At 37.8% G+C, this 26170-nt stretch overlaps 4 protein-coding genes across 10 annotated transcripts in view; 2 read left to right on the forward strand and 2 right to left on the reverse strand.

The window, feature by feature from the left end:
• The window catches only part of LOC128260557 (serine/threonine-protein kinase minibrain), a 28879-nt gene extending 20912 nt beyond the window's left edge, over window positions 1-7967 (reverse strand). Inside the window, exon 1 of the mRNA XM_052993670.1 lies at window positions 7180-7967. The gene's annotated coding sequence lies outside the window, so the exon portion shown is untranslated. The remainder of the gene's footprint in view (window positions 1-7179) is intronic.
• On the forward strand, window positions 3425-5789 carry LOC128260572 (uncharacterized). Its single transcript, XM_052993707.1, has 3 exons — window positions 3425-3437; window positions 4211-4772; window positions 4989-5789. Exons 2-3 carry the CDS (start codon window positions 4225-4227, stop codon window positions 5431-5433), a joined length of 993 nt encoding a protein of 330 aa, XP_052849667.1. The 5' UTR covers window positions 3425-3437; window positions 4211-4224; the 3' UTR covers window positions 5434-5789.
• A 2591-nt stretch (window positions 7968-10558) lies between the features above and the next one.
• Window positions 10559-19251, forward strand: LOC128260565 (glutathione synthetase-like). 6 transcript variants are annotated; one of them, XM_052993696.1, is made up of 8 exons: window positions 10559-10850; window positions 11074-11298; window positions 12079-12301; window positions 13115-13514; window positions 16641-16683; window positions 17203-17441; window positions 17523-17907; window positions 18808-19251. In XM_052993696.1, the coding sequence occupies exons 2-8, from the start codon at window positions 11140-11142 to the stop codon at window positions 19099-19101; spliced, it is 1743 nt and encodes a 580-aa protein (XP_052849656.1). In that variant the 5' UTR covers window positions 10559-10850; window positions 11074-11139; the 3' UTR covers window positions 19102-19251. The 6 variants fall into 6 exon arrangements, with proteins under 6 accessions (XP_052849656.1, XP_052849651.1, XP_052849655.1 ...); XM_052993691.1 differs by lacking the exon at window positions 13115-13514 and adding an exon at window positions 15963-16096 and having other exon boundaries at window positions 10562-10850; window positions 12079-12291; XM_052993692.1 differs by lacking the exons at window positions 10559-10850; window positions 13115-13514 and adding exons at window positions 10857-10998; window positions 15963-16096 and having other exon boundaries at window positions 12079-12291.
• LOC128260579 (mitochondrial fission process protein 1) lies at window positions 19241-21072 on the reverse strand. Of its 2 annotated transcripts, none has more exons than XM_052993717.1 (4): window positions 20941-21072; window positions 20702-20849; window positions 20396-20621; window positions 19241-19558 (listed from the first exon to the last, which is right to left on the reverse strand). In XM_052993717.1, the coding sequence occupies exons 2-4, from the start codon at window positions 20811-20813 to the stop codon at window positions 19396-19398; spliced, it is 501 nt and encodes a 166-aa protein (XP_052849677.1). In that variant the 5' UTR covers window positions 20814-20849; window positions 20941-21072; the 3' UTR covers window positions 19241-19395. The 2 variants fall into 2 exon arrangements, with proteins under 2 accessions (XP_052849677.1, XP_052849676.1); XM_052993716.1 differs by having other exon boundaries at window positions 20702-20940; window positions 20997-21021.
• Between the last annotated feature and the right edge of the window lie 5098 nt (window positions 21073-26170).

Consider the following 26170-nt stretch of genomic DNA (forward strand, 5'->3'; position numbering starts at 1 on the left):
TTTTCTGCAATGTCCGGGGAGAAAGCGTTATTTATTTATTATTTTGCAATTATTTTTAGCGTAGGCAGCAGCCACAGTTTTTCGCATGTTTCATCATTTTATTTTGGGGCCAACACGAAATCGACAAAAAGAAACAATAAATAGCTGCAATAACGACACATACCCACGCACTCCCCACACGAAAAAAGAAACAATATATAGCGCACTGAAAGAAACGCGAGCTAATTGTTTTTTTTTTTTTTTCGGAGTAGCTGGTTACCCCGTCATCGGGTGGGTGGTCTACAAATATCTCCGAGATCGAGTCTCATTGTACCCCCCTCCAAATCTGGGAAAAAATACTAAAAATTCCACGTAAACATTCATACAAATACAGTGCTGATTCGCAAATAAATTGTAGTTATTTTATGAATTTTTGTTACAAAAAGTAATATTTTTTAATATTATTTAATTTTGGAAATGTATCAAGACCTGGTCGTTATAAAAATAACTATTGGTTTTGAACAAAATTGCAGAAAATAAGATGTTTATCAATAGAGTTTAGGCTCTTGTTGTTTGTGGGTTGGCTGTAACGACCTTCCACTGCAATTTCATTACCTAATTAGATTAAAACCAAATTTAATTGTTGGCTTTTCGGGTCGAAACTTTCTCTGAATTATAAATTAAAAGTGGGGAATACCGAATTTTGGGCCAATATAGTGAGTAGCCACTATATTTATGGGGCATTAAAAAATAAAACGTTATGATCAAGCGGCGGCCGTTTGACGTCAGAATCGGTTTGTCTGTCTGTCAGATTGTGCCTATTATACATACGGATAGTGAATATATGTACATATATGTGTTTGCTTCGGTGCTCGTGCTCTCTTTCTTTTTTCTTCTTTCTTTCTCCTTTCTCCGCTACCCAGCCACTACATCCACCCACCGCAGAAAATAAAGACGGCATGTGGTGACCCAAATCGTTCGTGTGACTTTTTCCATTCGCGCTCGTTTTGTTTAATTCAATTTGCGTGCAAATTAAATGCTGTTACTAAACTAATACGAGAAATAAATCATATTTTAGCAACAGCAAATTTCTCTGTGTTTTGTTTTCGGTTTAATTTTTGAGCAACATGTGGCGACGCCCGAAAAAAAGTTTTCATTAATATTGCGTACTCACACTATTACCACCCAGTGTATATATTTGGCTATATGCGTGCTCCAGATTTTCTAGGTGTCTACTAAAAATACCTTGTAGGCGTTTTCCGCTTCTTCTGTATTCATTAGTATCGCTGATTAGCCCAAAAAAAAGAACTGAAGAAACATGGCCAGTGAAAGAGCCAAGAAATTAATACGGCAGAACTTCCATAAGAATTTATATATTGAATAAATAAATAGTACATACATTTGGTTATATTTTTGTATACTTCCATGAAATTAACTTCAAACTTAAGTCTTTCAAAACAAAGAAAACTTTAGACATTTTTGATCAGAGTTCTAGAATTGCTCATATAAAAAAAACATACCTTATTCTTTTGAAATCAGCTAATGAATTACGACTGTAAAAAAAAAAATGAACGACAACAAAAACGGTTTTTTGCGCTTTTAAAAGCGCTTTTTCAATGGAAGATTGTGCAAAAAAAGGCGAAGAGTTTATGCTTTCTTTCTTCCCACTCTCCGTACCCCCATCACCCTATCCCGCGTCCCACTCGCACCCCTTGGCTAAGTGCGTAGTAAGGAAAGAGCGGTAGAGAAGAATCGAAAGCGGAGAAGAGAGGATAGAGGAGAGCGAAGAACGAAGAACGAAGAATTTAAATGCCGCTGGCTGGCAAAGTTTATTTTATTTATTTCTGCCATTGTTGTTGCTGGTGTTTTTTGTTTTTGTTTTTATTTGTTTTTTTTTTTTCCTCCGCTTGGTTCAAAGTTCAATGACCGATTTTGCCTTAGCCGAAACTGAAGCGAAATGAACTGAAATACAACAAAAATTAAGTTAAGTAAAGAGAAGTGAAGTGAGCGGCGCAGTCGCAGAGCTTTGTTGCCTTCTCCCTCCCCCCCCACACACACACACACACACACACATACATTGAGGCACATGGCCACACACAAGGTCACTTAATAAAGTTGATTTTTGCTCAATACGCAATAGCGCAAAAATGTGCAAATAAAAAATATAAACACTAACAAGTGGCAAAAATACAAAAGAACAAGCGGCAATTAAAATAACCTTTCATGTTTGTAAATTAAAGTTATAAATTGTGGCCGACGTATAATTTAATTATTATTATTAGTTAATTTTAAGAATTAACATTATAGTTTCAGTTAATTTTTGTTTTTAAAAACAGATGGTTTTAATTCCCAAATATATTTGATTTCCCTTTAATAAAGTTGGCATATGATATCTTTTTGATTTGTTTTTTAGCAAAAGCAATATAATTTTTTTACAAAACACATTTTTTTTAATTATTAATATGCCTCTGTAAACTTATTATACAAAACTCGGTATCATTCTATATTTTTTAAGTGCAGCTGTGTGTTTTGTATGGTAATTCAAAACTGCGCATTCATTGATGACGGATGACGTCGCAGCTTTGACGGTGGCATTGAAAATTTAAATTTCACAAGCAGACTGCAAGCAACAGCAACAATAAAAAAAACAGGAAAAAGAATAAGAAAAAGCTACAATTACTTTACTAAATAACAATGGAGACAAATAGCTGGAATGAACTTCAATAAATAAATATCTCCTCCAGAACAATTTCGTATTTACGTACATTATTGAAATGTTAACTCATTACACAACAATAAAGTTGAAATGTTTAAACAAAAATATAAAAACACAATAAGTCCTGAGAAAGCACATCTAAAAGCCAACCTATAAAGATTATAAATAAAGGCAAATACAACTCTTTCTAGTAATTTCAGCTAAAAATAAAATTATTATTTCTTAGAAAACATAGAATGTGAATCTTTCCAAGAATAAATATTTATTTGAGGGTTTAAGTCTTTTCAATGTCTGCTGAATCAATGTTTTGGCAATGATAAAAGAAAAAGACAATTCTTAGCAACAAATCGAAGGGTCTATTTAGTCAAAATAAATAAATTGGTTTATTTGTCCAGTGCAAGCCGATTACAACGATATTTACCAATATTTACTGTATCTACAGATCGTTTGCGATGAGTCGGCGTTATTTTTGCCAGCGGGTTTTCCCCGCCTTTAGTTAACTGCACTTATGGTTTCTGTTTTCAGTATTTTTATTTGTTTTGCTGCACTGATTAGAGAGGAAAATAATAATAACCAAAACAAATGTCTTCTCTCTCGCTCGCTGGGCAGCACGTGTATGGCAGCTGGTTTGTTTTGATTAAGTGACAGTTGTACCACCCACTTTTTCCCCTTTCTCCCCCTCAGTCACTCTCTCTCTCTCTCTCTCCCACTCTCTCTCTCTCTCTGGTCAGCACACGTGTTAGTAAGTTACTTAGCTAGTTAGTTAGTTAGTTGGCTGCGGCGACAGCGTCGCAATTGCGCCGCAATTGGGGACTAATGAAATATTCTTGATACGCATTTTACCCGCCAAAAGGGGGAGAAAGGTGTGAAAGCTACTAACTAAGGTGTTAATTACACATTGCTGTGGCACCTATTAATCCTGCAGGGAAAATCGAAAGCGGGGAAAGCGATAGGGGAAAATATGAGCAACATCTTTATTTTTCACTTAATTAATAAATCGTTAAAGGGCAATCAAACTCTTAAAGATACTCTAGAATTGGGGTTATAGAAACGAATTTGTGTTTTAAAGAAAACAATACGATTCTTTTGATAAACAAATGCGAATAATAAATTTATATATTTTAATAATTTTAAGGGAGTTATTTATTCCAAAATGGATTTCTTAAATTGAATACATTTTCTTAACTCATCAAATTTAATATATTTTTATAATTTATCATATATATTACATGAATCTCGATATTGTAAAGACGGTTTAAAATATTTTTTAGAACAGCCACTATGTAATTGCAGGTTTAATGGGTGTTCTCAGCAGTCTGAGCTGTCAAAAGGATTTATTTTCAAACATCCTCCAGGGCCAAGATTTTTAAAATAAACCACAATTGATTTTTGTTTAGTGATTTAAGACACACATACATATATGTACTTGTATTGCGTAGTGTAGTTTTTATCATCTGCTAGGCAGTCTGAGTCGAATCCTTCAAAATTTCGAATCCAAAATGAAGTCATTTCTAGCGTGTATCGCACTTATGATATTCCTTCGGATAACCTGTGCCCGCTCGATGAGCTTTGACCTACCCATGTATGGATTCGACACTTATCTGGACAACACCAGCGATGACATGCTCCCGGATGAGGCTAAATGCGACCCGAAGAGCAGCGTTCCGGTTACAATGGAGCCCCCGCCCAGCATGAGACCGTCCCACCAATTCAGTTCATCTACGAGCGATGGTTATTGCGGTAATATGGAGATGATCAACACCAACATGAAGGCCACCCACATAGCCCAGAAGGCCGCCGACGTGGCCAGGGCTGCCAATAATGCCCAGGCGGAGGCGGCCCAGAATGCCTCGCGCAAGGTGAAAATGAAACTGGCTAAAAAGGCGAAGGCCGCCTCGTCTGCCGCCGATGCCGTTTTGGAAGGCAAACAAAACATTGTGGACCATTACGAAAGCGAAATGCAGGATGCCGAAGAGGTTGTGAAACGGGTGGCCAATTCCCTGGAGTCCAGTGAAGCGGATGCGGGATGCGCTTGTGCAGCGGTAAAGGCGGCTGAGGCTCAAGCCGCCTCTTTCGGGTATGTATAAGCAAAAAAAATACTGCCTAAATATTCAATCATTACAAATGTCATAGTTAAACAAAAGCCTTTCCAGAATATCATATCAATAGAACAAAAAATATTTGGTTATGTTCCATATATTTAAACTAACTATCAATATTTTGGAATTCTGAATATTGATGCCATTTTGAATACCGTTTTGATATCGATCTTTTTCGGCATCTTTTCTGTCAGCGTCTTGGTGAATAGCACAAGGGGCACTTTGGCGGACATCGAGCAACTGATCGAGCAGGCCCACAAAGACCTCGATGAGAAAGTCCAAATGTTGGCAGCGGCCAAGGCGCGTGGTGAGCGATTGGCCCGCCAGGTGGCGCAGGCCAAAGTGGAATACGAGCTGGTGAGGGAGTCGGCCTGTCGAGCGGCTAACGACGCCACTGAGGCCAAGCAAAAGGCTGCTGCAAGCAATTGCGTGCCTCCACCCACAACACCTCCTCCGAGGGCGGCGGGATGCGGCGGTGCCTTCGGTTCCGATAGAGCCAGCTACAACGTCCTCTTGGATCTCTACAGACAGCGACGTCGGGATCAACAGCGAAAGCGGCGCGAGAAGCTCCCCCGGCGGGGGATTCGTGGTCAAGGAAAAATTATGTACAAGGGTTGCGATGAACACTCTACATTCTGATACAGATAACCTATTTCCGTTCCGGTTCCCAAGTCCATTTTTCAAACTGCGCTTTAGCAAGGTTTAAAGGATATCTTCCACGGTCTAATACGGTTTTTTAACAACATTAACGTTATATTTTCTACACCTAAAGAGCTTTTCAATTGCTTTCATATTTAAAGGATCAGAGAGGATCACATTCCCGCTCAAATGCCTTCTTGATTTTGATAGAGGTTCCAAAGTATACGTTCTAATTTTATAATGGTTGCAGATTATATTTTCTATTTTTGCAAATGCTATAGATAATGTAATCTAATTTTAAAATGCCTTCAGATTACATAAGGTTGGCAGTACACTTTAACGTTCTAAATGTTAATTGTTTCAGCTTGTTTGTTGTATTTATAAAATAAAATAAAACAAAATAAAATTTTTGTTAGATTTTTTATGCCAATGGTTATCACAGCAAAAGCCAAAAACATGAATATCCAAGTACCTCAAGGTTCCACAATCCGAGTGACCACTGTAACTGCTTGAATATGCAATTGTTTACCAACAAATTCGCTTTGCAGTGCCGTAATTCTTTTTAAATAAACAATAACAATGGAGGAAATGTTGTTGTTGGGCGACTGGAATAGGCACAGGAAAACGAGTGCAAGGCCAAAAATTAAACGAAGCACGATCGGAAAGAGGAGAAAGAAAACAGCACAGGGAGTTGGAGAATGGAAAACTCATCCCTTTCCGGTCAAAACCAAAAAAAAAACATCTGCCTATGCGACGCGTCCAGCTGTTTGGGGTTTTTATTTTTTTTTTGTTCGTTTGTTTTTTGACGAAAAAGGTTGGTGCGGTTGTTAAAGTGCAACGGCAGCAGTGTTGCCACCTTTTGCGGCGCTGTTGCGTTGTTGTTGTTTCTATTGCTATTTGGCGTCGCTTCTTGAAACTCGAAACGGAAAAGAGAAATGAGGAACAAAAGAGAGGAATAGAGAGAGGGCGCGCGCATTTCATAGCAAGAAAGAGAGCGAAAAAGAGAGCAAATCTATCGGATTAGACTAAATGAAATATAATTTTTAAATCGTCAATTAACACTTTTAGCATATTATTTAATTATGTAATTACAATAATGAGAAAAGAACAATAAAAATGATATTTTAAATTAAATTAATACAAGAATCATAGTTTTAAAACCGCAAATTACAATATAACAAAACATAGCCTAAAACTTATAAATTGTTTCGCCCAGATCTCAACCTCGCTATATGAATACCAATTGCTCATATTTTTTCCTAAAACGAACTGTATCATTAGATTAATGAAATGCTGGTTAACAGTATAAGAAATCTAAAACTAATTGATTTAAAAAGACTTTCTCAATATACATTGGGACAACATTTAATCATCAGGGTTTGTGTTGGAAAACCATTTTCTAATATTTAAACACTTTTATAGACCCTTATAAAAAACAGTACAAATAAATTCTTGAAAGACTTTGGTTTGCAAACCCAATGGTGCAGCTTTTAAATTAATTTATCTCTATTTTACGCTTGATTTATATTATGAAAACAAAAGTTAATTAAATTAATTCATGTACAAAATCCAATTGGACTTTAACATGCCGGTTAGTCCAATTGAATTACCTTTGGGCGCCTAACAGCAACACTGTTAGCCATAACAGCACGCTGTTAATGTTCGACGCTTGATTTTCGGCTCTTTTTTCTCTTTTTTTTCAACCTAACCAAACAGAAAAACAGAAGCATAAAAATGCTTACTTACATTTTATTTTCGCCGTTTGTTTCTGGGTTATTTGATTTGCGGCTTCTGGCTTTGTTGTTTTTTTCGATAAAACTTATTTAATCCATTTTCGAAGTTGTTGTTGTAGCTGCAGCTGTTGTTGTTGCTGCCACAGAAAAAACATGTTTCACTTTATTCTCTTTTTCTTTCCTTTTGTTGTTGTTGTTGTCGGTGGAGAGGGACGTCGATATGTGACGCGCACACAAACACACGCACACAACACGTACACCCAGGCAGCGAGAGAGGCAAACAAAAATTTTTGCCGTTTTTCGTTACTTGTTGTTGTTGCAGCCGCTGCTCCTTATTTCCATGTTTTCCATTTTGTACTCTTACTGAATAAACAAACTTTTCACAATGCGATTTTGACTGATATTTCTTATTTTTTTATGCTAGCTCTCTTTGGTTTTTCTTCTTTCCGCCCGTCTGCCACAAAAAAGAGCGCGTCTCCACAGCAGTGTACAAAAAAAAGGCACACACCAAGAGGAAAAAAAAAAACACACCCACACACTCACGCAGGTAAACGCATACACCGACACGGGTATCTCGGGAAAAATGCTTAAGTAAAAGCGTTGATTTTCTGTTTTCCCGATTCAAGCAAGGCAACTTTAGCCTTCTTCTCTTTGGTTCACCGACTCGGCATTTTTTTTTGGCGGCGGCGGCGGCAGCGCGTGGTTTTTTTCACAGATCTTTGCAGCTCGACTCAATCGAAGAAAATCGGACGAAAACGGACGCGCAAAATACGTTTTCCTAACATTTCTCTGTTAGTTCGACGTTTTCCTAACATTTCTCTGTTAGAGGTGTGGAAACATGTATGCCTACTCGATGTCATCGATGTTTTCAAATCATCGGTTTTCCCATCTCTACTCTGCTTTCCCTCTGCCCAACAAAAAAATTTAAGGGAAACGATGATTTAACAATAAGTTCGAAAAACGAAGATTTAATGCGCCTTACCAGTGTAACTTTTTTTTTAAAATCAATTTTTATTTTTTTGCGACAGCTTGCAGGCATACACAGCTGCACCTGAAACTTTAACAACGTTTATTTCGAAAAGACAGCTGATTTCATTACTCGACTACAAGTTGACCGATCGGTTTCAAATTGATACTCAATCATCTAAAATGGGTCCTACCTACAATGTCCTATGAACTTTTGCATTGGTTAAAAAGTGTCCATTTGGCAAAATTTAAAAAGTAATTTTTTCACCCCATTAACGATTTTGTTTTTCAAACCTAAGTCATTTTGTTGATATTTGATATGTTTTAAAGATCATAGGCCATTGTAGGGGAAATATATTTAGCTTTCATAATGTTTTTGTGATTTTCGACTTCATTAGCTCATTTCTTGGAGCCTCGTCAGACAGCGCAATAGCCCCGTTGTTTCTAAATATTTTTGTAAAAAAATTTTTTTTAATAAAATTAAATGTTATATTATTGTGTGCTCTGTGTGTTCTGTGATGAATATATTTCTGAAAATTAAGTTGTGTTAATGTAAGCTCTATTTGTGCTTTAACTTCATTCATTCAGAAGGATATTTGAAAGAGCCGGGGTCATTAAGAAAGCAAGGAGTTTTGATTGCTTGTGACCAACTAAAAACAAGGAACTTCTGAGCAACCCTTCTCGACGAAAACTGTTGTGGACAAGCTCCTGTTTTGAAGCAAGAACATATAAATAAATAAGTATAAAAGTTTTATTAAAGCAATGATCTTGTTTCAAACATCGATGTTTGGTTTGGAAACTGGGCATCGGCCCAGATGTATCGATGTTTTCAAAATATCGATGGACCACCGATTTTGCCAACGAAATGTTAAGAACGTTTTTCCATAAAAACTGTTAAAATACAATGTTTTTCCAACAGAAATGTTAAAATGCATCTTTTTCTAATGGAAGTTAAAACGAAAACAATGTTTTCCCTTCGACACGACTGGTTGAGAACTTGAATAGGAATATACCGAAATGTTAAAAACTTAAGCTAACATCGCTGTTAGCGGGTGTAACCCAATCATTTGAACCTTCCGCGAAAATATATCAGTTCAATTTTTGCACACTGTTAACGATTTCACTCTGTTTTTATTTCAAATTCTGCAAGAAATGTTTGCTAATCTCAATGTCGAAATATATCAAATAAGTGTAAGCTAAGGCATTTTACCTAAAGAAACGCTATTTTATGGTTTTCTTTGGACAGGGTATATTTTCCTGTATTTTTTCAGTAACATTCAGCACATTGCATCAGGCACCCGATGTTTTTACGTGTTCTCATGTGGGGAGGATATGTGAGTCTATCATATTTTTAGCTCTTATTACAATAATTAATTATAAACCATACACCAGCTTTGAATGAGTTCCATTTATCCCGCTCTATCCAGAAAATTCCTGAAAATTAATATTAGGGCAACTTTGTTGCCGCCCTAAACTCGATAACATTTGAGCGTTTTCAATCGGCAGTTTAGCAATGACTCGAACCTCGCAATTGTCCGATTTATTCGGACGGATTACATTTTAACAAGTGACGCACTTTTGGCGGGAAATCAAAATTAAATCAGCTTTTCAGACTTAACGTTTTTAGGCCGTCTATCACTGTGGACGATGAGCACTGATAAAGCAATCAAAAGGTATAGCTTTTATAAGAGTTTGTGCATACTAAGAGTTTTCGTAAGTCATTTGGTTCATTGGTCATTTTTATATTCTGGCATTATTCTTGGTCCTCAAAATCCTATACCCCATTATAATAATTAGAAGGTGACGAAGTTATTATTGTTTTTCTGGTAGAGGTGGTTATTTCCTAATATTCCATCTGAATAGAAAATGAAACTTCTATAGCACTCTCTCTAGTGCTATTAGTTTATTACAATTTATCAAATAATATGTAAACATTTATATGTATTAATTCAAAAAACCTAAATTGTAAAAAATGTAAATAAAATAATATATAAGTAAAATATAATAAGTAAAAATATATTTTTTTTAAACTGATATATTACAGAAGTAGTCTGTTCTTATTATAATTATGGGTCTTCAAATAATCGTATGTTTTTCTTACAGTTACTTGCTCAAAATATTAGACAACAAAACACAACTGTTGAAGAACAAATAAATAATTTGTAATATAACTTGGACTCTTAATCAAATTAGTGTATGATAATATTTCAAAAGTATCTCATTTAATGCTTAATAAATAATTCTATGTTATGTATTATTGAAAATAACAGTTAACCTTTAGTTGCTTGCATTTTTCTAAAAAAAAGCAAAACTATTTAAACTAATATAAATTCGATAAGAATAACGCTTAATTAAATTAAACTTATCGATAGATGGCGGCGCTGCCAGAAAGACGACATATGCGGTCCGGCTTTCCAAGCGATACTATCGAAAAACAAACATCGATCTGGGCTCCATCTCTAGTTTCCCGTGCATTATTTTGCTTTTTTACGTTCCATTCCAAACATTATTTTCGTTCCGTGTCAGTTTTTGAATGATTTCTAAATTGAAAGCCCCGCGCCAAACCATTAGGTATCCAAATTCGCATTGTGTCCAGCCAAACGGGGGGCGTGCCACCACCACGGAAACGAGCAGAGGAGCCACAACAATCGGGCACGGGCACTGAGTGTGTGTGTGACGTGACGAAATCAAAAGTCGGGAGATAGCGCTGTTTCAGTGGTGAGTTCGAGTTCGAGTTCGGGTTCTAGAGTGGCAGAGCATTAGCTACCAGTCGCCAGTCACCAGTCATCAGTCACCAAACACCAAACACCAAAAACCACATATACATAGTATTCAGTGGCCAGCGAGCAGTTCCGGCGAACAGACCGTGAGATGGCCCCCCGTAACCCCATCGCGAGGCATCGAAATATACTCACTCCGGGCTCTCCACTTTGTTTTGCAGATCCCGATCCAGATCCACCGATCCCAGACCCCACAGAGACCGATCTAAGCCACAAGTCCAGCGATCATGTCCAGCGACGCCAATACGCCCGTGCTGCGCAACTGCATCCGCCTGCCGCTGCCGCAGGACGAGCTCCTGGAGGTGACGGCCAAGGCCAAGGACTATGCCATCATGCACGGCGCCGCCATGCGTTCGAAGACCGCCTTCAGCCCGGACTCCCTCAATGTGGGTCAATATAGATCTTGAGTTTCCTACGGAGGAATCTCACGGTATTCATTCATTCGTCCATTGTGATGGTTTGCTAGACCCAAGAGCTAGTTTTTAGCAAGTGTTCATCACTCATCACTCTTCACTCATATCTTTTATTTTTAATTTGTTTGTGCAGTAAAACCTGTAACGAGAATCGGGTTTTCGGCTCTAAATTTTTAACATTTCCATACCGAATCAGAATAATTAGTAGTAATTAACATAGCAACAAGTGAATTTCTATGGTTTTCTGCACTTAAAAGCTATTGTTTAAAAAGAGTGCACTCTTGTGATTCTTTTTTAACTTTTTGTGAAGTAGTTTGTATATGTATTTTTGATGGATTTATGAAAAGCCTCTTTTGATATTTTATATTTTGTCTAATAATTTTATTCCATCGGCAGAAATGATTTGCTACGGCTTTTTAGATTAAAAAAGGTTTGATTTGAGTGGTTTTAATTTATTTATGAACTTAGGTACATTTCTTTTAAACGAATAACTAAATAAATTCGAATTTGGATACTTATTGAGTTGTTAAATGTTAAAATCAGATTTTAACGGTTGTGTATTTTGAGTATTTTCTTTCTAATAAATTTATAGCTTTTAAGTATTCAAGGTTTACATTTGGTTATAATCAAGTTTAGTTCAGTGAAGCAATAGCGTAGTTAACCAAAGAAGTATGTAAAACATTTGGTCAAGATTCAAGCTAGACTTTATCGACTGTGTTTGCAGACGAGTATACTTAACCGGATCTCTTGCAGTTCGCCCCCTTTGTGCTGGTGCCCTCCTCGTTTCCCCGCAAGGAGTTCGAGAAGGCGGTGGCCCTGCAGCCGATCATCAACCGGCTGATGCACAATGTGGCCCACGACGAGGAGTTCATCACCACGACGCTGGCGGAGACGATCAAAGTGGACGAGTTCACGGCCAATCTGTTCAACATCTACCGCAAGGTGCTGGCCCACGGATTCACCCAGGTGAGATTTCGTCAGCTGGCGTCCATCCATCTGCTATCCTCCGCCCTGCACATCACCATCACCATCAGTATCAGTATCAGTATCAGTATCACCATCACCATCACCATCAGTATCACCCAACGTATCCACCTCATCCCCATCGGGAGCACATCAACAGGCAGCCAGTGGGTTTCTCGATAGAATTTATTGGGCCCCTCTACACCCGCGGTCGCAATCTAATCGCCCATCCATAAATCGCCCGGCCATAGTCATAGCGGAAAGAACTCGGTTGTAGGCGCTAATCTCGCGTGATTTATGCGAGCATCCTGGTCTCGCAGCTCCTTATCGTTGGTTCGCCCAGTTAGCCGCTTGTAAATCGATGTAGGACAGTCCATTCCTGACCCCAAAAACGCTAGCCATTTTGCCGTTGCTACTCCTTTTTTTAATTTACATTAATTTACCCTAACGAAACCAGCACAGCCATGAATTCTTTTTACCTTTTTCGTGTCGTTAAGAACTTGATATATGCATACATTTTCGATTCGATAGGATAATTACAATTTGATGGAACATTTTCATGTTTTAATTGATTAATTTGAATGGTTAAAACTACTTGTAAATATCAAGTTCCAAAGCGATATGCATTTGGTTTCTGTGCAATACTCTTTCACAATATGTGCTTTTCTCGACACCGCCCCCCACCTTTCAAAAATTAAAACCTAACCACGCAATTGTACAAACTCTCGATCTCAACCACAATCTGTTGCTCCATTATCCGTCACTCATTGCATCGCTATGGCACGAAATACGAAATACGAAATACGAAATACAAATCGAATCGAAGAAATATCGCTGGGAATGCTGCGCAGCGATTTGATGCTGGAGTCCGGTTGTCCGGAGTTGTCGCCACGGGCACTGCGACAGGCGGCTGGCGAGGATCGGGACCAGGATGCGGTTGCTGTGGGGAAAGGAGGAGCCGGAACTGCTGCTGCTGCTGCTGGCAGAAAGCAGATGGAGTTGGAGATGGAGATGGAGTTGGAGTTGGAGATGGAGAAGGAGGAGCAGGCGGAGCGGATGGAGCGGATGGAAGAGCACGGGGCAATTCAGCTGTGCCGGGCCACCAAAGAGCGGGAACACAGGGCGGCTGGCATTCAATCCGCTTACTGCTGCTGGAAACAAGTCGAGATCAATACGATAGCTTCGGGCTTTGGCCATTTGGGACCAGCAAGTAAAACCATACAAAGGTGCTGTCCACAACCACAACCACACACCCACACCCACACCCACAGTCCATCAATGCAGTTACTGCAACACACACCACCATCAGCAACATTAGCCAAATACCCAGTCCTCTTATGACCCGACCATCTCATCGCATAACTGCATTCCTGCATTCCTGCACCGCTTGCATCCTCCGCCTAACCACACAAAACACACACTAACACTAGATCCAAAAACCATCTCGTTTCCTGAATCTAACTCCGATGTATATATATATATATAGCCTTGTTTTGCACAAAAGAAAAACGGTCCTCAGTAAAACAGTTTTAGATATATACATATATATATTATTTAGGTTTAAAGCAAGAAACCCAAAATTTGTATGGATTCAGAAATCAAGAAGGGGTGTTAATTAAATATGCTAATCCAAAAAATGCTAAAGTTTAAAATAACGGTTGTAAGTTCTCAATTCAAAAGATTTTCAAAACCAATTCCGAGATCGATTAGAAATCACATTATATCTGAGAGCAAAATTAATAAATCTTAACTTAATGTAATGTAGAAAATTAATTCTATAATAAATTTAAAATCAGATTCAGACATGAGCTATAATTTGAAGAAGCTAAATTGTAATACAACCTCTCCTGTTGTGTGTGCTTAAGTGCGTGTTGCCTTGCCATGGCCTTTGTACTTTAGTTGAAGTTAAAGTTGAAGTTGAAGTTGTTTTTGCTCCACTGTTTCTTAGACCTGTATTTATACATAGCTTAATATTTTGCTGACAATGTGCCTGAACAAACTTTTTTGGTTGAGTTCTTGAGATTGTTGCGTAGTTATTTTGATTTGCTGCCGCTGCCTGTCGCCTGTTGTCTCCTGCCTGCTCTGTACCCGATCTGATCTGCTCTGCTCTGCTCCTGCCTCATGCCACATGCCTCATGCCACATGCCTCATGCCTCATGCCTTTTGCCACCTGCTCCTCCCGATCTAACTCAAGCAGCTAACCCGCTTAATATTCTCCACTTTTCCCAGTGATTGTCCCTTCAGCTGTCCTTTACTTTTTCAAACTTATCGAGAAAGCCCTTTAAAATGACAGACGTCATAGTTTAGTTTTGCTTTTTTAATGAGAAATTTTGGGGAATAGAATTATAACAAGTAAATATACAATATTTGTGATATATGCAAGAGATAGTACTATTTTTTATCCAAGAGAATAGTCATTCTCAGTTATTTCAGCCAAATAATATAGTTAACAATAAGAAAATTGTGTTTGTCAAATATCTAGACGTTTCTGGAACATTCAATTAAAATAAATATAAAATCATTGCAAAAATCTATATTATATTTGATAGATTACTTTCATATACATATTTTTATGAGAGGCTTAATAAATATAGACTTTTTTTAATACACAAATGCACTTAAAGATAGATATTAATCTCATAGTCTCAAGGTCAGAATTTGACGATTATTCGACACACTTTTTAGACCGAACACATAGCTGAACTACAGATAGGGTTACAGATAGGTTTACAGATAGGGATACGGGCCCAACTGATATAGATACCCCTGGTAATTGTTTGTTTAAAGCGATAACAGGGACAAACCGGGTGCATTTTTGGGTGCAAAATATGGATAGCAACTAGAGTAATTGGTGTCAGTTCTCCATTTAACTCTTAACTCTCCATTCCGCCAAGCGTTTGAATCACCTGCTTAACTTAGCCAAGTTAAAACATGTTAAGACCAAAAACACCTGTTCAATGGGGTTTTGTTTAAAGGTATTTGGTATTTGTCTGCTTATTTAATTGCCAGCAGCGGTGACGTAAACATAATTTGAACAGATTAGATCAGAACATGTTTATTAAGTAATAAAAGTAACAGCAGTAAATGATGATGGTATTAAAAACTTGCTTTTGCTACGCATTGCTTAGTTTCACGTTTCATGAAATGGGGGCGTTTTCAATATGACTAAGGTTTTGCTTATCCAAAAATAAAGCTGAATCATTGTCAAGTCCAATTTAAAAAAAATTTATGACTGCTTAATTTTATTATGTCTTAATCTGCCTAAAAAAAAAACCCTTTTCAAAGGCGATTTATATGCTAAAATCTAATGTTAGGGGCTCTTGAGACTTCATTTAAGGATATGATTACATTGCGTGTGCGGAAACTTTCACTCTCTAGTTCTAAAAATAATTAGAAAATACTGTATTAATAGCTCTCTATTAATCGAATTGGGAAAAGCATATTTTCATTGTCTCATCTACCGCCATTTCTCACCCCCCTCTAAATATATATATATATATATATATATGCACCTGCCTCATCCTATACAATTAAGAACAATGGCCGAGGATCACACCATACCTAGATTTATGCAAAATATTTTTTTAATCGCTTTACCGGCTAAGTAGGTTATTTAAGGGTTGCTGCTGTGACGCACCTAATGTATATATAATGTATAATGATCATAATTGCAGGCTTATAGCATCGGTCTGTTGCGATCCGACTATATGGCACACGTGTCCGAGGGCTGTGCGATAAAGCAGGTCGAGATCAACACGGTGGCCTCCAGTTTCGCTGGCATTGCCACCCAATTGGTGCCGCAGCAGAAGTATTAAGCGCTCTTCTCTCTCTCTCTCTATCTCTATCTCTATCAAACGCACGGATGCACAAACACACACCTAAAAAAAACACACACACACACACCTGTCTATCTACCTATTTATCTAACTACTCCTCCTACCCCCCACCCACCCACTCACTCACGCACGCATTGATCACTAATCACTGATCAGTGATCACTGATCGGTGATCACTGATCACAATTCACTCCTTTTGGAAGGGTTCCATCTCTATCGTTTGCTGTTTCTTATTTGCATGCGGTTCAATTGGTTCTAGCTAGCTGTATATCCGTCCCTTTCTACACGCTTTACATTTTTAACATTTACACTTAACCCCACCACCCGTCCCACTCCCACTCCCACTCCCAAACATTCCTAACCTACTATTTGCGGTTCTGAACTCAGTAATTAACCCCCATCTGCCCCCAAACATTTGTTGTTGTTTGTTGCTGTTGTTGGCCATTATACGATTACGGAATCATGCTAATCTCTCTCTTTCTGTTCCGGTAATCCCCATCTCTTTCTACCGCGCAGATTTGTACTTAGCGAACTGGGACATGCGGATAAATTGCACAATGTGAGTAAACCGGGGGAATTATTAAAAAAAAAACTTATAATGCTATCTATAAAGTTTATATTTGAATATGCAGTATATTGTTCTAACTAGCCTTTTAAATTTGTAAAAAAAAACAAAGAAAGTACTAAGATTAATTATTTTATTAAGATACAGTCAATACCCCTATCATTTGAATTTTCTACAACCCTCACTATTTACAACAACTACCAATACAGATTGGAAATGTACCTATAAAAAATATTATAAGCTCTCTATAACCCGAACCCTATTAATTTTAACCGCCCTGAAAATAAAAAAACTGGTTCTGATGGAAAATACATAAATATATTAATATTTAAGTATTAAGCAGTTCACAAGCCCTTATAAATAAAACATTTGTTTGTATGATAGATATAGAGAGGCTTATCATTTCAAAATTATGTTACTCAAGTTTGAACTTGAAATAATAATAATTAAGAATAATAAAACATATATAAAGAAGGAATAATAAATTCTGTTTAATTTGATATTGTACTCTAGATGCCCAACAACAAGGCGCTATCGGGACTCTGCGACGGCATGGTCAAGGCCTGGGACATCTATGCCAAGCCGAAGGCTGTGATCCTGTTCATCATCGAGGATGTGTCGTATAACATCTGCGACCAGCGCTTCCACGAGTTCTACATCCGCGAGACGTATCCGCACATCAAGGTGCTGCGCCGCACCCTCACCGAGGTGCACCGCGAGGGCAAACTGGGCCTGGCCAAGGAGTTGCTGCTGTAGGTGTTACCCGTCCCCGCACTTACCCACATGTGTACGAATTTCCTAATTTATTTATTTGTATTTATTGCACATGACAGGGGCACCCAGGAGGTGGCCGTGATCTACTTCCGTGCCGGCTACGAGCCTGGACACTACCACTCGCAGGCGGAGTGGGATGCCCGCTACCTGATGGAGACATCGCTGGCCATCAAGTGCCCCTCGATCCACTACCATCTGGCGGGGACCAAGAAGGTGCAGCAGGCCCTCGCCCAGCCGGCGGTGCTCGAGCGCTTCATCAACGATCCGGAGGAGATCAAGGCGGTGGGCAAGATCTTCACCGGTCTCTATTCGCTGGACGACAACGAGGCGGGCAACGCCAGCTACGAAATGGCGCTGCGCACTCCCGAGAGATTCGTGCTGAAGCCCCAGCGCGAGGGAGGTGGCAATAATGTTTATGGAGTGGACATACCCGATGCCCTCAAGGTAGGTTTATCCCACTTTTCCTAACCTTAAAATAAAAATGAGGCAATTATCTATCTTACGAATATGCCATGTTAGGTACTGAAATATATATCTATTTTTTTTTTTGTTTTTGATATTTGCTTGATATCGGTTAAACTAAATGTTGTACCATTTTCGCAAATATGCTCATAAATTTCACTGAACTTTACAGATAATTTAATTCCACCGCATGTACAAGATATTATGATGTTTATTTTTACATGTTACTACAAACAGACTTAATTGCAGGAGGGTATACAAAATATCAAAATGATTAAATTACAAAAATTTTAATTTCCATATTACCTTTTTCGCACTTTTACTACTTTTTTTTTTACAATTTTTTACCTTACCTAAGTACTGACTTACAGGTATTCGTACCGTACCAAGATCCATAAAAAAGTGTACATTACCCAACACTGGCCGCATTATTTGAAAGCAAAAGTCAATCGAATTCAAGGCACTCGATTGATTGATTTCGATTTAAAAAGCAAATTCATTTCGATATTTTGACAAGTATAAAAGTATAAATTCTCTACTAATTTGAAGGTTCCATTTACCTGTTTACTTACGAATCTTAATCGATGTGTGGTTTCAGCAAATCACTTTACGTTGCTTTTAAATACAATTATTTTTTCGATATATATTGTATTTTATTACGGTCTCATAGTCCAATATTTGGATCAACATATATATGTTTATAACTAGAAACCTATTTTAGATTACTCCATTGATTTCTTTTAATTTATAAAGCTATTATTTATTTGTCTCTATTTAAAAGCATTTAGGCATATAGGCTCTACAGTTAATACTAAATTTCTAGTGCTAATAATAAAGTCATCTTTAGTTTACTGATGAATTTTTATCGATTTCTGCTTGCAGCGGATGTCGCGCGTGGAGCGGTCCGCCTGGATCCTGATGGACCTGATCCATCCGCCGCTGACCAAGGGCTACATGGTGCGGCCCGGTGGCGATATGCCGCCCCAGATCGTGGACATGGTATCCGAGCTGGGCATCTTCGGCGTGGTGATCGGGGATGCCGAGCACATTGTGCACAACTACCAGGCGGGGCACATGCTGCGCACCAAGCTCTCGACCGCCAACGAAGGAGGCGTGGCCGCCGGATTGGGCGCCCTGGACAGTCCCTATCTGATCGACAGCGACGAGGAGTACTAGGTGTCTTTCGGGACAAGGGCCTAAGAGCCGGCATTTCACCTGTTGCCTCAGTCTTGTGTAAATGTGATTATTTTTGTAAAGCGTGTACATTTTTTCACTATCTGGCCCCGCACCCCCCAAATTGCAATAAACAAAAACGTTATGTTGGAAATCCTTGTCAAGATGCAAACTGGATGTTTTGGGATTATAAAGCTTCGCTACAGTTAATACGAACTCTTAGTGTCTAAGAACTATCACCGGGGGAGTGTACACAGGATAGGAATAGGTTGCAATCGATCGTCATCGCGGCGTTCACTACCTGACCATCTTGCGGTACGTGGCGTCCATCAGGCGGTCCACCAAGGTGTCGATGGGATGGATGATCAGCGGGATGCTGGCCAGACCCACAAGAGTGGGCACCGTCTTCAGCACCGGCATGGGAGCTCGACTCAGCAGTCTTTTGGTGGCCCAAGTGATCCTGAAAAGACAAAAACCTGGTATCAATATGCAGTATGAAAGCCTTTAAGTCAATTAATAATAGATTCTTTACATATACAAATAAATCTAGTTAAAATGTTCTCCGAATACTTATATGTACACATGTGATAGTTTAAGTTGATTCGCATATTTTCCGACTAACAATTAAGCTTGTTGACACGAAAAATGTACAAGTTGGAGCACTATTGAATTTTTATACTTTGTCTTCACATAAAGTCCCAATCATACATTTCAATATTAGAATATACTGAAAAAGGACCTTAAGTTAGTGATAATTTTATAATGCGACTCTCAGTCATTAAAATATTTGCTTTAGTCTACTCACTAAGATATGTATAAAATTTGCTTTTGAAATGGAAATGATGACTTCTTTGCTGACCTTAAACCAAAAATATTAAAAAAGTTATTAGCAACATAGCTTGTTGTAACAATATTCTATATATATAATTAAAATACACAGTTTATTTTATGTACAAAACTTGTTAACCAAATGAGAATGCTGACACCAATATCTACCGACACAAAATTGTGGTACTTAAATCAAAAATAAATAAATAATGACATCTACCCATCTAAATTATAGTACTTCATAACCAGTTAGTCGCGACCTAGCTTGCTATGACGATATACTATGTATATACTATAAATGACAGTACTTTAAAGTATCTAAGCTCATCTTTTTAGCTCATTCAAGCTAACCATTACGTAACCAACACGAAAATAAAACGACTAAGAGGTATCATGCCTAATTGCCTGCTCTCAACCATAACCGATATGGGTTTTTGGGTGACAGTCCCCAGGAAAGGGAGGAACCCACCGATTGATGACCAGGCCGGGAATGGCCACGGAGGCCAGCATCTGCCAGCCAAAGACGTCGCCGCCCTTGATGGCCACTTCTCGGGGGGATGCCCCGTCCATTTGGAGGCGGAGTGTCTTATCGAAGGTATCCGTGCAGACGTATCCGATGGCCATGCCGTAGGTAGCAGCCACCAGGGATTTGGGCACTAGGGGGCGAAAGGATTCGCCAATCTCGTTGCTGTAACCTACATATATAGGTGTAGTTAAAACAAAAAGGGGGAATAAGTCGTCTAACCATGTTGGAATTATCCGGATAAGAACTCACCCATATAGCGAATGAAGGTGTCCCGATATATGTCCACATCCTTTGTTATTGTCTGGTGTCCAGTCTCCTTGGTATCCTTTTCCCTTCTTATAAATTGCTTGTCCTCCGACATGGTCTTTACTGTACGGGAATCGTCGTTTTGGGCAGTCTAATTGGGTAATGTTTAGTCTGTTGTGATCATCTGTTCCCACTGACTGAAAACAGCTGGCCACTTGGTTTCCCCAAAATGTTGTAGTTACCTAAATTCAAATATATCCGTTAAGGAAGCCCGAAGCCGCCAAAATCTGCAACATACAAAATTCGTAAAAACATACTGTTTATGTAAATAATGATATATGTATAGCTGCGCTTATCGATAACTAGCAACGAATGGTTATCGATTGACAAAATTCTAAATCTTATAGAATTAAAATATGCTTTCGTTCCGAAAAGTTCATATAAACAAAGCCCTTAAAACGATTAAAAGAGTTATAAAATAATTAGTGTTACGAATAAACATTTCGGTTGCTTTTTTTTATAAAAGCTAAGAAGTTCAATACTTCTGAAAACATTAAACATTTTAAAATTTTTTAATTTGGCAAAAATATAAATACAAAATAATTATTAATTATTAAATCAGTAAAGTTAATAAAAACGATGATATTTCGATTTTAATGATATTTTTAAAACCAATATTATGGTGTGCACACACTGCTGAACTAGCTCGCTCTGTTTCCCCACTTTATCGATTGCTATCGATAGTGGTTCCCATAAATTTATTTAAATTCAAATTCAAATGTGTTTTGTGCGCTTTAGCGGGACTGTTAAGATATGCTTTTTTTTTAAATCAACTGAAATTAGTTGCAATTAGCTTTTAGCCGCCACAAATCATAATTAGTCCGCGCTGAAAGCTTTTTAAATCCTCTTATTTTTAAACCCCTCCACACCAGCCCCATTTATGCTTATTTCTTTTGGCTTCTTGAAAATAATCACGCTTTTAAATTTTATTGCCATGGCACGCTACTTGTTTGCTGTTTGCTGTTTGTTTTGTGTTTCGTTTCGAGCTCGCTGCCTTTTTTTCTGGGGGAGCGAGTGTTAAGGGTTATGAGAAGCGTGCTGGCATGCGTTTTTCACTGGGGGTGGCATGGGTTAATGGTCCCGACGCTTGTTTAGAGTCTCATTAGCACGCTGCCATTTGATTGTACTTTTTTTCGCGTTTAGTTTTTTGCTCGTGTTCCGTTGAAAATTAAACGTGCCATAAAGGTGACAAAATTTGAATTGAGGCAAATTAAAATTAAAGAAATTAAAGGTGCGATTAAAGGTTCATTCCGTTTTTCATCAGCAATTAAATTTAACACTTTTTTTTTAATATTTATTTGATTGATATTTTGAAATTTCAAAAGGCTTGAAAAGCTTAAAAGCTATCTAGAAAATGTAGAAAATAATATATGTAAGTAAAAGAAAAAAATAAAATTAAGACATGGCTTAAAATAATTATTTGTAATTTAAATATCTTATAAATGTTTTCTGATAACTCTCGTATTTTATATTTGATAACCAACTTAAAATGAAAGTAAATGTTTTATATATATTCTTAAAGGGCTTGGTATAAGGTTTTTTGATGAATTTGTAGTGTTTAAAAAATCAGAACTGCTGACTTCTCTTTCTCTCTATCACTGCTCGCCCCCTCTCTTTCCCACACCACTTTTGCAAAGATGGCGTGCTCCATCATTAGTGCCGTTACTTTATGCCCTTCCGTTTTAGTATTCAACTTCTGCTTGTTCCCTGAGCTCCTTTTTTGTGCTCTTTTGGTCATCCTCCTCCTCTGTCCCCTATCTCCTGCCCATATCCTTCCACATCCTTCCATTGTCCCTGCTGTCGCTGTTTGTGTCCGCTTGGCACAATGTTGACAATTAAGTTAAACTTGTTTTCTTACTTCGTTTCGTTACGTTTCGCCAGTTTCGCTCTCCCTCTAAAAGTCAAAGTCCTGTCGTCTGCGGCTGATGTGGCTGATAATTATGTGCCCCCTGCACGGACGAACAGGACAACGGACAGTCCCTTGGCCTTATCTTTGGATACACGCAGAGCCAAAAAGTCACGCATTCCATACTAAACAAGCTATCTTGTAATATACAAATAAAGAAATATAACATAAAAAAAAAATTTCAATTAAAAATTATGTATGTCACAGGTATCAAAAATATAAATGAAATATATAAGATTTATAAGGTTCATAAAAGATTAGAATTAAATAAAGTAGCATTCAATATTCTTTAACACGAAGTTTAACTGCTTTAAAATAAAGTAACTTTGGCTTCATAATTTTGGAAAACTGGGAACAACAAAAAATTTAATTAAATTATACAGATCTAAAAAAAAAATTCAAATAAAACACAAACGATTTTTGGGAAATGAAAATTGGCTAACCCATTTCTGAAATTAAATGCTAAAAAAAAACAAGTAATTAAAAAACAGGTAATTCATTTTAAAGAAATTGTTTATTTTTAAATTGAATTGCATACAGATCAAAACTATTCAAAATCTTAAAGATTAATGTGGACTCAGTATGCAAATTAAGTAAACAAAATTATTTATTTCGAAATCAAATGTAATTCTGTTAATTTTTCTGCTGTGCATTGGCTCGTGTCAAACATTTAGAGCAAGCGAAAAATGGTCAACTGTTGGGGCATTTTTATTTTTGGCATTGTCCGCCTTCTTTGAGCGCTTTGGTCATTTCGGCCAGCTTTCCTTTTATTGTTGTCGTTTTGTTAACTTGTTTTTTCCTGTGCCACAAATGCCACGCCTCCTTCCTCGCCCACCCTACCACGTCCTTTCTCATTTCTGTGACGGCTTTTTGGCTGCCCTTGCTCTTGTCGCTTGAATTGTCGTCGAAAATTAAATAAAATTAATTACCGCGTGTGTTTGTATAAACACACACTCACACACATACACACGCACAGTGACAGCGAGACAAGACACCGATTCACCCACCACTGTACAGCCCAGCCCACCCACTGTCCCACCCACTGTCCCACCCACTGTCCCACCCACTTAACCACCCACCTGTGCCGTTTGATTCACGCGCGTGTGCGTCTGCGGCGACCTCAAGAAGCCCACAGTCCGCCCACAGTTGCATCAACATTTAAATCAACATCAGCGAGTCGCAGCCACAAAATCGGGACAAAGGATTTTCAACTGACCAAATCGAAGGTCGCTTTGTCATAACATTTGGGAGCTAATGAAGCGTTCAAGACGTGCGTTAAGCCGCTAATGAGCTAATTTGAAGCCCCGCTCAAATTAGGACTTTAAGGTACTTTCCAGCATATAAAGGATACCTTATTGTTACAATTTATTCAAACGAAATCACAAAACGATAAAGTTATTTTTATAATGATAATCAAATACTTGAAGTATTAAAGAACAATAAACAATACTCATTTATAGAATAAGTGCAGCCATTTATGAGTGGCTTACAGTAATTTAAGGTATTTTCTGGAATTTAAGATAGTTTCAAGTCAATGAACTCTATTTATTTCTTCTCTGTAAATAATAAAGTTATAAGGAAATTGTTATGGATACCACTATAATTATCAGCATTGAAAATGTATTATAAATACTTAATATTATAAATAGCCACCTTAAAATGTAAATCGAATTAAAAAAGTGTTTTTATATTTTGAAGTACAGAAAAGGCACAGAAAACACGCATAATTTTAAAGACAAAGTTAAAGTAAATAATAGTTACACTATTTTTGGGTATTAAAATGCAAACAGTAACCTGACATACAATGTTTAGATTACAAACAGCTATAAAGTTGGTTCAGAAATTTACAACTAATCGAAAAATGTATATTCAAAAACATAAAGATCAAAAGGCCTGATATATTTTATTTGTTCATGAACAACAAGCAAAATCAATTAAGGATAAATATCAAATTTCAACAGAATTTTCATTGTTCCGTTAGAAAAAAAAATACAAAAAAATCTTGTAATTAGATATATAATTTTCTGGGTTGATCGCTACAGGCTGATCATAGATTTCTGTAGCCAGGCCACACTGTATCCCGTGGCGAGAGCGTGTCGACGGCATCTCCATCATCATTATCAACAGTTGCCATTCGGCCACTTGGAGGCACAGCGGGCGAAGAAACCAGGAGCCGGTCGAGAATCAGGAAATCGGAGAACTCTGGTGGAGTCGGCATTGGCGTGTTGCTTTAAATTATCTGTTATTGCTGCCGGCGCCACCCGCCGCAACCTATCCACCCACCATCCCAGCCCGCCCACCATTCCACCCACTCATCCAACCAACCAACCACCCACTTCTCCCACCCACAAAAACATCCCCAACCCCTGCCACCCATCTACTATTTAACGCTCCAGTCTTAGCAGCCTTCTGCACTGAGAAAAATTATGATTTTAATAAGCCACTTGGTATTGAACCAATCTCAAAAATTATAATTTAAGTGTGTAAAAATTTTTTTTCTCAAAGGAGATTTTAATCTGCGAAAAAATACTAACGTAATAAAAAATATTTTTCTGAAGAATTTAATAGCTGGATCTTTTTCTGTACATTTTTGTTGGCCTTTAATTTTTTGTAACTCTTATTTACAGTTCTTGTTTTATACTTTCAAAATTCGGTTATGTATATATGCATAGGTTTTAAAGAGGTGTTTTTATACCTTTGCAGGGGGAATTATAATTTCAGTCAGAAGTTTGCGACGCAGTGAAGGAGGCACTTCAGACCCTATAAAGCATATATATTCTTGATCAGCATCATTATCTAGCCATGACCGTCTGTCCATCTGTCCGTCCGGCCGTCCGTTTCTACGCAAACTAGTCTCTCAGATTTAAAGCTATCTGCAAGCAAACATTGCCAAAAGCTGACTTCCTATTGCAGGTAGTATGTAAGTCGGAACGAGCCGGATCGGACTACCATATCATATAGCTGCCTTAGGAACAATCAAGAAAAGAAATGAAAAAATGTCTTTCAATTTTTTTCAGTTTTTCGAGATTTGGTGATAGTTTGTTATTTCGGAATTACGGTTTATTTTTGTTCAAAATCGGACGACTATATCATATGCTCCCATGGGAACAATCAGATTAATAAAAAAAAAAATGAACAAAAAAATTTTAACTTCTCTAATTTTCAATTTTTGTTTTGTAATTCTTTTTCACATAGGAATGGTTTAATAGCTCAGAATTTCGCTTTTAATTTTATTAATATCGGCAAAACGATTTCATATAGCTGCCATAGGAACGATCGAATAATTGAAGTGAAAATCATCATAGAAATGTAGATGTATAATTTAAGCAATAGCTGAAAGGGTACATAAATTTCGGCTTGCCGAAGTTAGCTCCATTCTTTTTGTCTGTGTAATTTGTCGAAGGCACCATCTTGCCACGTTTGCTGTCATTTTTAGGCGGGTTTTCGTGTCGTTTGGCCACGTTTTGTCGCCCAGCTGGTGGCGTTTGGTGAGTGGGTGTTTTGGG

This window comes from Drosophila gunungcola (assembly GCF_025200985.1).
Source record: "Drosophila gunungcola strain Sukarami chromosome X unlocalized genomic scaffold, Dgunungcola_SK_2 000032F, whole genome shotgun sequence".
Taxonomy (NCBI): Eukaryota; Metazoa; Arthropoda; class Insecta; order Diptera; family Drosophilidae; genus Drosophila; species Drosophila gunungcola.